This window comes from Atractosteus spatula, chromosome 14 (assembly GCF_055471065.1).
Source record: "Atractosteus spatula isolate fAtrSpa1 chromosome 14, fAtrSpa1.hap1, whole genome shotgun sequence".
Lineage (NCBI taxonomy): Eukaryota > Metazoa > Chordata > Actinopteri > Semionotiformes > Lepisosteidae > Atractosteus > Atractosteus spatula.
Window position 1 is genome coordinate 31,184,432 of NC_142719.1, and position 15,711 is coordinate 31,200,142.

At 41.4% G+C, this 15,711-nt stretch overlaps 1 protein-coding gene across 1 annotated transcript in view; it reads right to left on the reverse strand.

The window, feature by feature from the left end:
• The window catches only part of cngk (cyclic nucleotide-gated potassium channel), a 30,615-nt gene extending 20,558 nt beyond the window's left edge, over positions 1 to 10,057 (reverse strand). The window contains exons 1-14 of the mRNA XM_088932935.1: positions 9,985 to 10,057; positions 9,201 to 9,378; positions 8,451 to 8,615; positions 7,698 to 7,844; positions 7,436 to 7,501; positions 6,576 to 6,690; positions 6,111 to 6,247; positions 5,251 to 5,349; positions 4,348 to 4,483; positions 3,324 to 3,437; positions 1,842 to 2,014; positions 1,049 to 1,191; positions 369 to 478; positions 150 to 282 (exon numbers count right to left, since the gene is read on the reverse strand). Of these exons, the coding sequence (XP_088789061.1) occupies positions 150 to 282; positions 369 to 478; positions 1,049 to 1,191; positions 1,842 to 2,014; positions 3,324 to 3,437; positions 4,348 to 4,483; positions 5,251 to 5,349; positions 6,111 to 6,247; positions 6,576 to 6,690; positions 7,436 to 7,501; positions 7,698 to 7,844; positions 8,451 to 8,615; positions 9,201 to 9,378; positions 9,985 to 10,052 (1,784 nt within the window). The 5' untranslated portion in view covers positions 10,053 to 10,057. The remainder of the gene's footprint in view (positions 1 to 149; positions 283 to 368; positions 479 to 1,048; positions 1,192 to 1,841; positions 2,015 to 3,323; positions 3,438 to 4,347; positions 4,484 to 5,250; positions 5,350 to 6,110; positions 6,248 to 6,575; positions 6,691 to 7,435; positions 7,502 to 7,697; positions 7,845 to 8,450; positions 8,616 to 9,200; positions 9,379 to 9,984) is intronic.
• Between the last annotated feature and the right edge of the window lie 5,654 nt (positions 10,058 to 15,711).

The following is a 15,711-nucleotide window of genomic DNA, read 5'->3' on the forward strand; positions in this document are numbered from 1 at the left end:
AGCAGGAACATTCATTGTGTTTTGATGCCTTGTTTCTGACAGCTTATGTAGGAGGAGGAACTGCCCCAAAAGATAGTTTAGATAAACAGGGTAAGAACATAAAGAATAATTAGGCACAAACTTTACATAAAACGAAAACAGACTCTCACCTTGCGGCATTGGTACTTGCTAATGTGGCACAGATTTGGCTAATAATGTAGTTGAAAACAAATAAGCCAGTAACACACACAATGATACACACAAGTCTCTCGGAAACTGTGTAGGCTGTAATATCACCATATCCTGAAAAGAAAAAGTTGATTATAAAATAAATACAATTTAAAGGCAATCTGCAGTGTTTCACCTGTACCTTGTCCCTCAATCCCTACCTGTGTTTGTCATTGTAGTCACAGCCCAGTAGGCAGAAGTCATGTAATGGTAAAAGTTAGACTGGTATGCCTTCAAGCCATTATACCAAGCCCAGGATTGTGGGTCACACCTGAGGAGAAATCACAGCTAACTGGCTACAAAACTGTCTTAGTCAAAGCTAAACATGGTGACAATCTCCTGCTTCTGTACCTCTCCTAATGAAACTCTGAAGCTGTAAACTTGTGTTCTGTCAATGTACATATTTACAAACATCTTTTATTGACCGTTATAATGGCACCTTTAATATGTTATTGCCCATAATGTTATAAATGTCATTATACTTTGTTTTATAATGAGTATGAATCACAAAAGGGCAATACTGTATGCTGAATAGAAAAGATGCCACTTAATAATCTCATTTTAATATATGGAGGTACTCTGTAGTTTATTATTGGCACTAGATTAAAGTATTGTAATGCAAAGTGGAAACACAATAAAGGCATGGTGAATCACACAGAAGTACAGTAAAGCATGATATTAACTGCAGAAAACCAGGGAAAAAGAATAAAGGTTTCAGATGGGAAGAACAAAATATTCTAGGAAATAATGTGGAAAACTAGACCATAACTTTATCTTTCAGTCTGAAAAAATTGCCTACTAATATTTTAAAGGTACTTCAAGCAATACTTGCATTTATTACCTGTTATAATAACAGCCTTGCAGATAATAGATCCCTGCACAAAAGTGGATGGAAAACACCAAGAGAAAGACACATTTTGCTGTCCTGTATTCGATCAAATTCTTGTCCAGGTCATTTTCATTTTTTGAGAAAAATAAGAATACCTAAAGTGCACAAGTCAAAACATTTTGTTCAGATCATCTTATTTGAACACAGTAGTTATAACATAATGTAGGAGTAAATTTAAATGAATGTATTAATATATACTTTAAATACAGTGATTTATGTTGCCCATCACAGCCTAAAAAGAGAAAAGAGCTGGTGAAGAGATGGTTCGGTGACCAACTAAATTCTAAGAGCTAGATGGGACTAATTGACTCATCCCTCTTGTGACCTTACGTATCTTATTAAATATTATGTAAACCTACATATATTTAGAATATTTCTGGAGGTCAAAGGATTTCCAATCTCACAGGAAGGCAGAGCAAAATGTAAGCTACAAGGCATCTATGTCACAGTGTTAAAACCGATCGTGCCAAGGGATGCAAAACATTATTTCAATCAATTTTCCTTCAGAAGGATTTTTCATGAAGCGGTTTCATTTCAAGTATTCCCTTGCCTGGGATGAGTGAACCTCCCATTAATTTTCTACTGAATGGAAACACTTGACATTAACTGTACTCTATAGGGTGTTGTAATTAATTTCAAAACTAAGGTGAAATCATCCAATAACAAGCATTACAGGAGTATCATTTCCTCTGTTCAAGCACTTAGGGTTTCTGTTCTTGTCATGTATGAAAAATATAGACATTACCTTTCGGATCCAGATTAGTCGGTTCAGTCGAAACAGTCCCAAAACATTCCAGTGGCGGTTGCCACTGCTTATAAAGGAGAACACATCCATGGGGAAAACACCAAAGATGTCATAGTAGAGGCTCCCAGACTTACGGTAGTGACTGAAAATGCTTTTAAAGTCTGATAAGTAGCCTATATGAAAAATAAAAATAGAATTAGTTAAAATGTTTTATGTTCCGAATGAAATTAATGTCATGTGACAAGTTCGTATGTGTATCTTTCTGAAGCTGATATACTGTATTTATGTCTTGAATATACCTACTTCCAGACTAAAACACAAATTCTGATGCTACCTAGTCAATGTCAATACACTATGCGGCTAGTTTAAAACACTGCAGTGTGCACTGTCGATAACTGATGCAAGATCAAACAGATCAAACTGTGGATTAATAACAGGCGAGCTCCAGTGAGAACTGGAGGTACATCTTTACACAAAGAGCAGTGGGAGTGTGGAAAAACCATCCCAGCCATATTGTTGAAAGCAATACTCAAATCAGATTCTCATATCTCTTAGCTACTAGCACATGAATGGACTAAATGGATTAAATGGTCTCCTTGTCACGATCGTAAGTCCCTCCTCTTAAGGGCACTCCGGCTCTTTCTTGTTTCTGTTGATTTTTTGCACCTGCCTCCTGTTCCAACCCCTCCCTTTATAAGCCAGACGCTCCTACCATTCTGGGCTTAGCTTTGGAAAATGAACGCCCGGAAGCCTGCCTACCAGCGGGTCCAGGAGAGACCCGACGGCATCGGCTTCACCACGGCGTCCTGACCATCTGGGTCCGGGGCTTGGAGGGCCTGGCCCCATTACCCCTTTTTTATTCCCCGTCCCTGCACCGGATCCCGCGCCGGTTTTTAATTTTTGTCTTGTCTGTCGTGGATGGATTACCCGGTTCTGCACTCTTTCTTTCACCTTGGATTTCCCTTTGGACTTGTTCGCCTGGACCAGCACCAGTGCACCGTCGACACGCCCCCCTGTTCGTCTACCGGCCCAGTTCCCAGTCTTCTCTCCCCTGTGTCTGTTTCACTCCCTTCCGGATTCTACCGTTTGCCTGGGGTCCTGATTAACGCTTCGTGACGCTCCTTTCGTATGTTCCTATGTGATGTGCATGCCTAGTTAAATATCCATGTGTGTGAATACTGTACATGCACATGCGTCTTCTGTCAGGCCAAAATCTCAGATATGTACAGCGCAAGCATGACAAAGACAAATAGTGAGTAAATCTCAGTATTTTGGTTAGGTTAGTAGTTTAGTTTTTTATTTCAGTTAGTGCTGAAAAATACTAAGAACCTGGGCTCATACATAATTAGAAACATTGTACTATACAGTACATAAATTAAAGGTTATTTGATTCTATTATTTTCTTTTCTTTCTCTAGTGTTATTGGTAACGCTTAAACAGATAACACATGGCTGTACACTGTCATCCACGTGTTGACCTTACCATCTTTTGAAGGGACTTGCATCCGAAAGTTGATGAAAATATCCACAACAGCTACAATATCCGCTATACTTGCTAAAGTAAGAAAAAGTGCACCCCAACCTTCACTGAAATATCCTGGAAAAGCAAAAGATTTTGTGATAAAGTCACTCAGATTTGTTTTGGATTTTCTTCTCCTTCAGAGGCAATTTGTTATGCTAAGAAGTGAGTTAATTTAGTATAACCATTTTTGGGACATTACATATTTTATATGACATATAAAAAGTTATATTGGCTATATTGAAACTATAATGTACTGTGTACGTACATGTCATTGAGAATATATCAACTAATTATTGCTCATTTCAATAAGTACACCTTACGATTAACTCTCTAAACCCAACCTGCCAAAGAGCAATACTCTCACAGAACATTACTTTAAAATGGGTGAAAAAGTGAGAGAGCTCATCACAGTGCGTACAGACTGAAGAAGGGGGCCAATTGCAGATATTAATAAATCGTGCAAAATCCTCCTCCGACTCCCAAAATAACATCACTCTTCAGGATCAGCAGCTAGTTACTAACTTCAGCTGAAAAATCAAGCTGTAAACTAAGAAACCCTTTGATCACACTTGATTGCTGTCATTTGCAGAATGTATGCGTATGTAAAAGTATGAGTAAGTTTCACTTTACTTATCGAAAAAATGAAAACATAATCACATTCTTTTTATCTTAAAATGGTTTTCATTTTGATGTTAGCTGTTATAATCTTGTGAGCTCCCAAGGTTTGCATGTGTTGTCTTAGGAAATTGATCTACTTAAAAAAAAATATTTTAAAATGGATTCTGTTACGTATAGAAATATTTCCAAAATGATGCTTTAACTGCCTTTCTGGCCCTCTATTTACGCCTTTGAAAAGGAAGCACTTAGTAACAAAAAGTGGTAGATCAAAGGGATATTAGATTAAAACAGCACATAACTGTCATTCTAGGAAACATTCGATTGTATGTTGATTATAAATCAATTATTGTCATGACAAATTACAAACCTCTTGTTTCTGCATTGTTGGTAAAAAGCACCACCCAGCTCTCTATGAAAATTGAAATGGAAATGCACCAAAATAAGACAATTTCCCATTTTTTGGCAAATTTGCTGTCTGGTCGAATAGTTTTACTCCAAAATGGCTGAAATCACAAAAACATCAACAAAAGATCATGCTACAAATGCTTCTAAAAGACAAATGACACAAAATGGAAGGCTTTCAGTTTTACTCCACAGTAGCACTTGATTTCTAAAAACACGTCACAGGTGAAAAGCACGAGCACAAGACACCACACGTGTTGGAAAACAAAATAAAATGAATCATTTGGAACACAATTTTATCATTTTATCCAGGTGGGGCTGCACATTGGTGGTGGTGGAGGGGATCCCCATTACCTGTAAAGCGATTTGAGTGGAGTGTCCAGAAAAGCGCTATATAGATGTAAGCAATTATTATTATTATTATTATTATTATTATTATTATCATTTACTTGGATGAAGTGCAAACAAGATTGCACTGGTGAAAAAGCATTAAATGACATATTTGTACTGCATTAAAATTCACTGATGGCAACAAAAATCCCTTTGATAAAAATGTGTTTCTTTCATTAAATGGAGTTTAAATAAATATTTGGGTAAGATAACAGCAGCAAAATTCAACTGCCTTCAGCTGTCCTAAATTGCAGTCATTCCCAATGTCACTTCCTCATGTTAGAAACTTAAAATACTATATCAGCTGCTTTTTGTCCTTTGTATTCGCCTGCTGCATCCGTCCTCAATTGGACCAATTGACATTCAAATGTACAAATTTCAATACAATTAATTCTGGGGTGTTGGTTTCCCCAGTGAAAAGAAGGATAAACCTGAAATTGAAGAAAAAACACAGATCTGAGCGTTCAAGCAGCCTCACCTTCGAGGATTCTGAAGTTGTTTTCACAGAAGCAGGAAATGCCGCCGAGTGACGCGCAACGTAATCCAGGAACAGGCGGAACAGCTTCCGATCCCTGGGCTGGAAAACGGAGAGCAGGCCTTCAGCACAATCGTCATCCAAGTGCAGGTCCTTCGTCCAATCCATGCAGACTGCACTCAATCTCAGGCAATCAGGGTGTGCAAATGCTGACTTGTGTGCTGTGTCACTTTATGCCAGAAAAGGTGTTATTGCTTATTTTAAGCAATGTTTGCATGGCACCAGAGGAGTGAGAAATAGCTACAGTCATATACAGGGCAGCACAGTGGTGCAATGGTTAGAATTCATGCCTCAAAGCACTGCCACCATGGGTTAAATTTCCTGGGTGCTATCTGTGTGGAGTTTGTATGTCCTACCTATTTTTCCCCAGGTGCTCTGGTTTGCTCCCACTGCCAAAAGGCATGCTGGTATGTAAATTGGCTTCTGAGAAAATCTGACCCTGGTGAGAGTGTCTGTGTGGCCCTGAGAATCCAGTCCAGGGTGAATCCTGCCTTGTGGCCACTGATTGGTGGGATAGGCTCCAGTTCCCCCGTGACCCTGTATTGGATGGAGTGGTTAGAAAATGGATGAATAGATATCATTATAGTAGGAAGGCTTGAAGCCTGGCTGTTATGGGGTTTAAAAAGATTCTACTCCACGGCTGTCACATTCGTACCAGTCACTTGGGTCAGCGTAGGGTTACATTGTCATCACACTGTCCTACAGAAAACAGCAGATGCTTGAGGAAGGAAAATAAGATCCAGTCTTTAGAGCAAATACCGAGATAAACACTGTGTACAGTAACTGGTGCATGTGTATCTTACCATGAGGTTAACCGCCAGATCCTTGTGAAATAACACATTATGAGGATTCGATGCAACTCCTATATCAAAGGCGTGCTTTATGGGGTGGGCAATGTTTTTCAATCTTCTCCTTGCTGTGTGCGAAATTTTTACACCAGCTGCAGAAAACATAAACACAGCTACTTATCATTGCAAATAAGCTGTTCTAACACATGATGCTTTACTTGCTACAGGAGAAGCAGCATGTTGATTTAAATGTCGTGCTTCCGGTATAGTCTTTCAAAAATATTGAGCCAATGAATACCACTACTGATGCACAGATTAGTGTAATGTGACCGCCTCCAAACGTTTAATTGCTTGCTTATACAGTAAATATAAGTACACAAATGGCTTCTTTGTGAATAGTTTAAAAGTAATATTTAAACTACTATAATGAGTAATATAAAACAAAAAAAGAAAGTTAATCAGGAGGAGAATTACACTCACCTTCAGGAAAATCTGCAAATAAGGCAAGGAGGTCCTTCCGCTCCAGGATACAAACCTCACACAGGGTTGCGGCACAAATTGTGACATTTCTTGGAATTTTGTACATCAAATACACCTTGGACAAGAATGAATTGACAACAGCATCAGAGGAATTACTGTCAAAAAATACATTTCTTGAACAGCTCAAAAAGACTTCAAGAGTTCATTTGATATAGAACCGTAATGTAAGAAACAAAATTAACAGAAACACATTTCAGGGAGCTCAGCAGACGAACAGTGCAAATACTGGGAGTATATTGGCAGTTTTGTCCTGTGAGTTAATCCCTGTGAACAATCTTTTACGACCATTTGTGCAAGTGACATTACAGGCACACAATTATTCAGAACGATTGTAACAAAATGTACTTTCAGCAAAAAAGCTAAGAACAGGACTCCAGGCAGAGAGAAGTCAGGTGAAAGTGATGGAAGACACCATTAAGGACTTGAGACCTGAAAGGAAGTTTCTGCATATGCAGCTCAGTAACAGTGATCCTGGTACATTTATGTAAAATTGTACGTTGTTGTACAGTTCTTATACATACTGTTACATCATGTTGTGTAGTGTTCATGAAGGAGTTCCGACAGCGATTTTTAACATCATTCAAGTGAAGAGTTACCGGTGTTTGTCAAGAGTAGGTCAGTCAACCAACACTGGGACTATGTCAAGGTCAGGAGGTAGCTTATATAAAGAGAGCCACAGAAAAACCTTGTCTTAGCTAACCAGGAACTAGCCAAAAGAAAACTATATCACATAGAGCAGGACAAATGTACACTTTCTTGCTGCTAGTGACTGCCAGACGTAAATATCTCATTAATAATACCTCTCCAATTAATGATCCAGGTAACAAGGTGGCCACTCTGTCACCAGGGCCACCATCTCCAAAGACCTGAAAACATGTATTTCTAGGTTACTTTTGTAAGAAAAACATGTTTTAATATTGTATATGAGGCAAAAATATTTTTTTATTAGTTATTTACAGTTACCACTAACTAGCTGTTATATATGGATATATACTGTACATAAAACATAAAACCCAGCAAATGCAAGAATGTTAACACAAAATGAATCTCTGCTCCTAGTACCTGCACAAGCCCATGCTGAACATAGTACATGGACTGACTGATTTCTCCAGTCTTTGCCAGAATTTGCCCAGTGCTGTACGTGTAGGGGTTAATTTTAACTGACAAAGCTCTTCTGAAGCCTTCATCAGTTCCTCGAAACAAAGTGGCCTGGAAGAAAAATGAAAAAACTATACAACACAAATACGACGCAAATGCAATGGAATCCATTCCTGTTCTTGCGTGTGTTTTGTAAAATAAAAAAACGAACACAAACTTATTTAATGTCCATCACAATATGTCCACTTTACTATCTGTCATTTGGAAATGACACACAAGCCAGGGCAGAACTGTGGCGCAGCAGTTAGCATTGCTGCCTCACAGCGCTGTGGCCTTGTGTTCGATTTCTGGGGTGCTACCTGCGTGCAGCTTTCATGTTACCTCCTGTGTTCAGATGAGTTTCCTCTGGAGGCTCCAGTTTGCTCCCACAGTCCAAAAACACACTGGTAGGGTAACTGGCTTCTTAGAAAACTGGCCCTGGTGTGAGTGTGTGTGTTTGTGTGTACCCTGTGATGGATTGTACCCCTTATCCATTGCTTGCCGGGATAGGCTCTGGCTCCCCCACAACCCTGTATTAAAATGGTCAGAAAAGGATCTCTCCACAGCGAAAGCCAAAACCTTTTGAGAAGGCCAGCGTACATATTCCAAATATCCTCAGACGCAAGCGATAGAAAAAGTGCATTTCAGTGGTCATAAAAACACACTTTTAAGCCTTACCTTCTTCATCAGTGGCTGATAACAAGCTGAAGCAATTTCTGAGCGGAGAGTGAAAGGAAGGTCGTCCAGTAACCCAGACACAATGCTCCCTTTGCGATGCTTCCACAGGTATATGTAATACTTGTACACCCATGCTTGAATTTCAGCAGGCAAGCCAATGTCTTTCTTTAGTTACCAAATATATAGAAAATCAAACAAACGTAAAACAGCAAAGACATTTTGGAAATAAAGAAGAGGAACATTTACTATTAATTTGCATTTAAATATATTTACATTTAAGAAAGAGATCACAAATTCTATTACTAATGATAATTAAGACAATTAGTTAAATTTCCAATTAACAAAAATAGCATTGTTACATTCAAATTAACACGGGAAAAATCGTTCCAGTTGGAATTTCAGGATAAAGCACTCTTTCCTACTCCAAGATTTCATTTTCTTTAGAGGTTATAGTACGATGAGAACCAAATTAATACAGAGCTTAAGCTACTATAGGTTTTCCAATGGTAGGTCTGGAGCTACTGTATAACATACAAATATTAGAAGTTTCACACTGCTGACTGCTTAAAATCTAGAAATTCACTGCACTTCAGAAAGTTAGTTTTTGAAACTCCTTAATCAGAAATGAAAATTGCACCAGACATCTGAAATGGCCCTAATGAGAAGAATCCATATAATACCTACAGGTTTCCTCAGAGAACTGGGGGATTGCTATAGACAGAAACCTTCATGTTAGTTTCGTAAGGTTACCATGTTGAATTTGATAGCCTCCAGTCGGTGGTAGAACCTTCCTCTGCGAGCATCGAGGTTTGTAATGATGGAGCTCATTCCAGTCATGACCATTCCAAAAATGGCTGTTAAACCGGTAATCATCACCAAAACTGACAGGTAGACTTCGCTAATGATCACTGGATGAATATCTCCGTATCTGCACGCAGTAATCAGAATTCATGATCAGTAAAACACTCCACGAAAGCTGTGCAGCAATCTGGAGCCTATCCCAGAAGCTCAGGACAAGGACGGTTTGTGTTCTGAATGGGAGCCCATTCAAGGCACAAACACAAGCAGGTCTACAGATACCACTTATCCTAACAAAAACGTCTTTGAGACATGAGGTAAATCAGGACACTTGGAGAAAACCCATATGGGCATGTTAAGAACATGTACACTTCACACAGAAGGATCGCCCAGGAAAACAACCCAGAACATAAAATCTGTGAGATAATAGCATTTTAACCATCTAGAAAGCCCAGAGCCTGGCTGAGGGCTTGAAATCAGTTCAGGGCTGGAAAAGGCCTCACGGAGGCTTATACAGTAGTTCAATTACTGAATTATACCACTCAGCTCAACATTCCTTAAAAATACTGCCATCAAGATGTTTCTTTTTTATTTTAGACCAACATTACACTCAAGTGTCTTAGAATAGTACATGCTCTTTATGACTTTTATTAAAATATATTTTTTCCCTCAGTCCTGCCAATCATGAATTATTTGTTGTGTAATTTTATCAAATACATATTGTACATTTACTCACCCTACTGCACACAGTGTGACTCCTGCCCAATACACCGAGGCAATATATAAGTCAAAATCACTGACCATGGATATATTCTTTGAAACTGTTGAAAGACAGAAACGACTATGTTATCGGAGAATCCTTCTTCAGCCATACAATTTTGCATTACACCATTGAAGAGATTTTTACCAGACAAATTCTGTACTTACCTAATTCAGATGTGAATAATATTTAACACAGTGCACATAATATCACTACTTCCTCCTTCAGCTGTACCACACACATTATCTTGAGTAATGTCACTCTTTAGGTGGGATTGATCAACAACACCCCAGTCAATATTGAAAGAATGGAATGGATAAAATGGACTAAAATGGGATATTTGCCTTTCTTCATCAAGAATTGATGTGTTTTATTTAAGTTTTTTTTTATCTTCATACACAGACCAGCACAATTTTCTTTAAAAATAATCACCTTTCTTAAATAAATGTCGAAAAAAGAAAGATAACTTACAATGGGGTAACAACATCAACCAGGAATTTTCAAGGCAGACTCTGGCTTCAGAATGATGAACAGATGTACAAATCAAAGAAAACCTTTATAATGAAAGAGAGAAAAAATGTTTGGAAAAGGGCACTGCAAGTTTGAATAATTTCGATGGTGAGTTAAATAGCACTTCTTCGCATGCTAAGTTTCCAAATTGTTTCCAACAGACTTATTCAGAGCACATTGTAAAGTACTGCATAGCCTCAGAATATTAATTATACCTTCTGGCATGTTATCTGTCATCCTGATCATTTGCTTACATCAGTCCTTCAGGTGTAAAACTGGCATCCTATTGCAGATACAGTAGCAACTCTGAGTCACCCCTTAGTCTTCAGAGACGCAGCTTTGGGCACAAGTGTCTCTTGCATAGCTGCCTCACACTCTAAGGCTCTGTTTCCCACCACTGGTGATTGCGGACAAGAAAGGCCCAACGTCCTGATGTCACTTTTTGTAGACTATTCCATAAGTTCTCTGCTGGAGAGAGGACTTATTCCATATGACCTCCAGTGCATTACAAGGCTAATGCGTTGGAGATCAACTAATAATCTGAAGAACAAGATGGTCTTGAAATGTAGAATTTAACTCTGCTATTTACATTTCAAATCACACTTATTTAGCAACATTTCATTATAAAATGAAAAGGTATGATCTGTTCCATGTCAAAAAACTTTCCCTTTAAAAGTCCTTTTTGTAGTTAAACTAGAGCTGTCCCTACTGGTTTTACTACAGTACTGTACATCAGAATGTCGACCATGTAGTCATTGTTCATAAACTGGATCATAAGGTGACCCCTTTCTGCAGTTAATTTATTACACTAGGAGTGATGTACACTGTAGACCATGAACAAATGAATTATCTAAAGTCGTGTCTGTGGACATTTTACAATCTAAACGAAGGATTTTCGCAGTGTAGCCTGTGAAATTCTTACTGCATTTTAAGCTTGTGATGTTATGATCCTAAGCAGCCATTGGCTACATGAAAATAAAACAGGGACAATGGCTTACCAGGAACATGCTGCTACTTGGATACAGAGAACAATCACAACTATGTAATTCAAGACGGCCATGTGAACCTTATTCACGTCTGGTTCTTTGCCAAGAGCCGCTAGAAATAAGAAAGGGAAACGAGTTTAGTGTAAACAAATCGCATTTTCTTCAGTGGTGTTACAATTACTTTTAAGAGCAAAACAATCTAATTAATAGAGGAGGAAGATTCAGCCCTTACACATAAAATTGAGCAACCTCCCAACCTTCAGAAGTCGATTCACGTGCAGAAAAGACAAAGATGGATAAGCAATTTTCACCAGCTCGAAGGGAATGATGCACAAAACGTCCACGATGAACCAGAACTGAAGGTATCGCTTCCGGATCTGTTTCTTATCCAAGGTGACCAGCCCCTGGTGCTCGAAGCCGATGTAGAAGCGGGAGACAATGTTCAGGACGTAGATGGCGTCGAGGCAGTACTCGATGGCCACCAGCCACAGCAGGTTGGCATCGAAAGACACCTGGGCAGAAAGCAGCAGAGTGACCCCCCTACCCATCACAGCAGCTCAGCCTCCCTGAGGCCCTTTCCTGTCCTGCACTGTTCCCATGCCCTCGGCCAGACTCTGGGCTTGGCAGATTAACTCCATATCTGACATCTGCAATTTAAATCTAAATGAGTGTGTACTGTTCCCCCTATAGTCCCTGTACAGTACAGGTAATGCTACAGACAACTGTATCAGGAATCCCTGGAGGTTTCCTGATGCGATTTCCACTCTCTCCCCAAAAACCCACCACGTAGGGAGTCAGTCTAAAGACTACATTGATTGTTTAAAAACATTTCCACTCGTATCCTAACTAGATTGGGGCCATAACTGTAAAAACTATAAAGAGTCATTTTATAAAAGGAGGTTTACTGTATATGTGTTTACTGCTCCTCTAAAGAGGCTGCCAGCAAGACCAAAGCTCTGCCATGGAGAATTAACCTAGAGGGGCCTGACTATAGAGGGAACAGCACACACACACATTTAAATTTAACTTCATCAGGCTAAATCCTTGAAACTTCAATCTTCCAGGCCTGAGACCATAGCTACCCGTCAAAATCATACAAGTAAAATCTTAATTTTACTTCAAGATTTACCTAATTTTACCAGCAGTCATATCACTCTGCAACTCACAACTGGCAACCCACTGAAGCTCAGCAGGTGTGAGCCTGGTCAGTACCTGGATGGGAGACCTCCTGGGAAAAACTAAGGCTGCTGCTGGAAGAGGTGTTAGTGGGGCCAGCAGGGGGCGCTCACCCTATGGTCCACGTGGGTCCTAATGCCCCAGTATAGTGATGGGGACACTATACTGTAAACAGGTGCCGTCCTTCGGATGAGACGTAAAACTGAGGTCCTGACTCTCTGTGGTCATTAAAAATCCCAGGGCGTTTCTCGAAAAGAGTAGGGGTGTAACCCTGGTGTCCTGGCCAAATTTCCCATTGGTCCTTACCAATCATGGCCTCCTAATAATCCCCATCTCTGAACTGGCTTCATCACTCTGTTCTCCTCCCCATTAATAGCTGATGTGTGGTGAGTGTACTGGTGCACTATGGCTGCCGTCGCATCATCCAGGTGGGGCTGCACATTGGTGGTGGTGGAGGGGAGACCCCATTACCTGTAAAGCGCTTTGAGTGGAGTGTCCAGAAAAGTGCTTCATTATTAATATGAACTTTTACACCTCAGTGCTTCAGCAAACGTTATTTTTTCCGGGAGGGGTATGGATTGGGGGGGGCTTATCTAAGCAACACCGAGACATGGCAGACCTCCCTTTACCTGGTAGAGAGTGATCACAATGGACGCCAGCGAGGTGACGGAGATGAAGAGCTCCCAGTTCCGCACCAGCTGCTTTTTGGGAGAGACCACATACTGGCTACTGAGGGCGGCGGAGCCTGCGGCTGCACGGTCCTCCACGTCGTAATCGTAGATGTCTTCAAAGCCCATGGCCGGAGCGGGGCGCTAACCGCACCTGTGACACCGCCATCCGGGCAGGCCCGGGGCAAACAGGGCAGAAAAGTGGCGCTATGGTCAATCAGTATTATTGGCTAACTAATCGTATTTACCATCACTGACTGATAAGCGAATATCAGAGAAAATGTTTTAAAGAACGTCACTGTATCGCCGTGATTTTACAGCAGAGCTGCGAAGTTAAAAAAAAATAATAGGACATAAGGTTCCACCAGAGCCGAAACTTGGAGCGTTTTTACTTTACCTTTCCCAGCATTTAACTCGTTAAATGTGAACAATAACTGTATTAGGATCAATGTGAGCTACAGATAGACCCGCAATTGTACTCCTAGCCCGCAGGAAAAGGCAGAAAGGAAGACAAAGCACGGAAAATCCTAAACAGACTAGAAAAACTAAGACTGGAAGACTTACTCGTCACTTTGACGCATGAAATGTCGGTAGGGAAGGCGGTGGAGGGTGTCTGAACAGTGAATATTTTTGACAGAAAGCAGACCTTGCGTGTTAACCGCGGCGTCTCCGAAATACGTTAAAAAAGCGGATTTCTCCGAAGCACTCGCGAGCTCATATTTGAATTTTTTTCCGGGTCTAATTCTAAGCCGCTCGCCCTCGCGCTTAACGGAACAGCCTGACGCGTCTCAGCCAAAGCACCGCGACAGGTAACCGGGCGGGTACCGTAACTCCAGATTTTCTACAAAATAACAGCAAAAATGTTCCCCGGGTTACCGTCTCTAACACCTTCAGATCCCTGACCGGTGCACATCTCTGGCTGTTGAGGCTGGGGATCTGGAACAGGTCTTATACTTGACCATTTCAAGAAAGTATTGACACCAGTCAGTGTCCTGGGGGGGACAGCGTCGTATACACAGCAGAACAGCACGGTGCAGTTGAACACAAGCACGTACAGCACTCTTCACAAAGAGTTGTAGCTCAAAGGCAACAATTCGCTATGGAGCAGTCCATTTTTCTGTGACTGGGGCTCCGTGACCCTTAGAATATTGCTAAATATGCAATTTAAGAGAAATATGCACTGGACAACATAACAATCAGCCAGAGCCTACAACTATTGTCACAAGCTGTTAAAATGAACCACAAGATGGAAGCAAGACTGCTTTTAAAATATCACTAACCCTCCACGGGCAAGCCTTGTCCTCGTCTCTGCTGCTACAAAAAGGAGATTTTAGTTCCAGGCACAGATGCAGCCAAACAAATAAGGCTGACACACTACGTCTAGCAGATTTGAAAAAGAAACTGAAACATACATCCACTTAATATACCCTTTTGTCCCATACAGGGTCACAGAGGAGTCAGAGACTATCCCAGCAAGCACTGGGCAGGCGCGAGGCAAGCATACACAATGGACTGGATGGCGGTCCCAGCAATGCTAACCACTGCACCACTGTGCCGCCCACAAAGTCCCTTCAGTGCCCCATTTCCCGATATAGACTACAGCTGGTCACGGACGAGTCCAGAAAAGAAGGTGGGCCTTACTGCTGTAAACCCTTCTCTCCTGTTTTATCCAGACAGGTTCCTCCTTGTTAAGGAGGACCACATGATCACCCGAGCTGCTGGTCGCCTCCCACAGGTTCCAGCCTGATCCGTCGAACCATGGTGCCATCTGGTCTCCGCTGGGTGACGGCCGGCTTATCGAAGATCCAGATGTGCAAGCAGGCTGCTTACCTGATCGAGGGCCACGGTGTCCGATCTGTCCGATCCCCTCAGGGGCGCCCCAAGTCCAGCCCTGCGGGTCCACAGACCAGCTGGTTTTGAGCGCCAATTCAATCAGCTGTGGACCTGCTCCAGTTAACTTAGTTGAACCGTGGACCTGCAGGACTGGATTTGGGGGCGTCCCTGTGTGACTTCAGAGGGCTCAGCATGAAGAAGTGACTGAAATCTGGATGGTGACAGATTGCTGCGGCAGGGGACTTGGCGTCACCGCTTGGCAGAGTTGTCTGCTGTCTTGGGGATCATCGCTGTGCGTGCTCCCTGGGATCGAATCCTGGCAGGAGCAGGTGGAGCGTTGTTCTTCACAACAGGCCAGAGCCTCACGACAGGCCAGGCCAGACGAGGAGCGAGGTCAGACGGCAGGTGAATGAGAAGAGGGAGGGGCTGCTGTAATCCCGAGCGACCTTCTTCAATGAGATAGGGCGGTGAAGGAGCAGAGGGCGGGGCTCAGAACGGAGGGAGGGGCTTCTGTAACCCTGAGCCCCGAG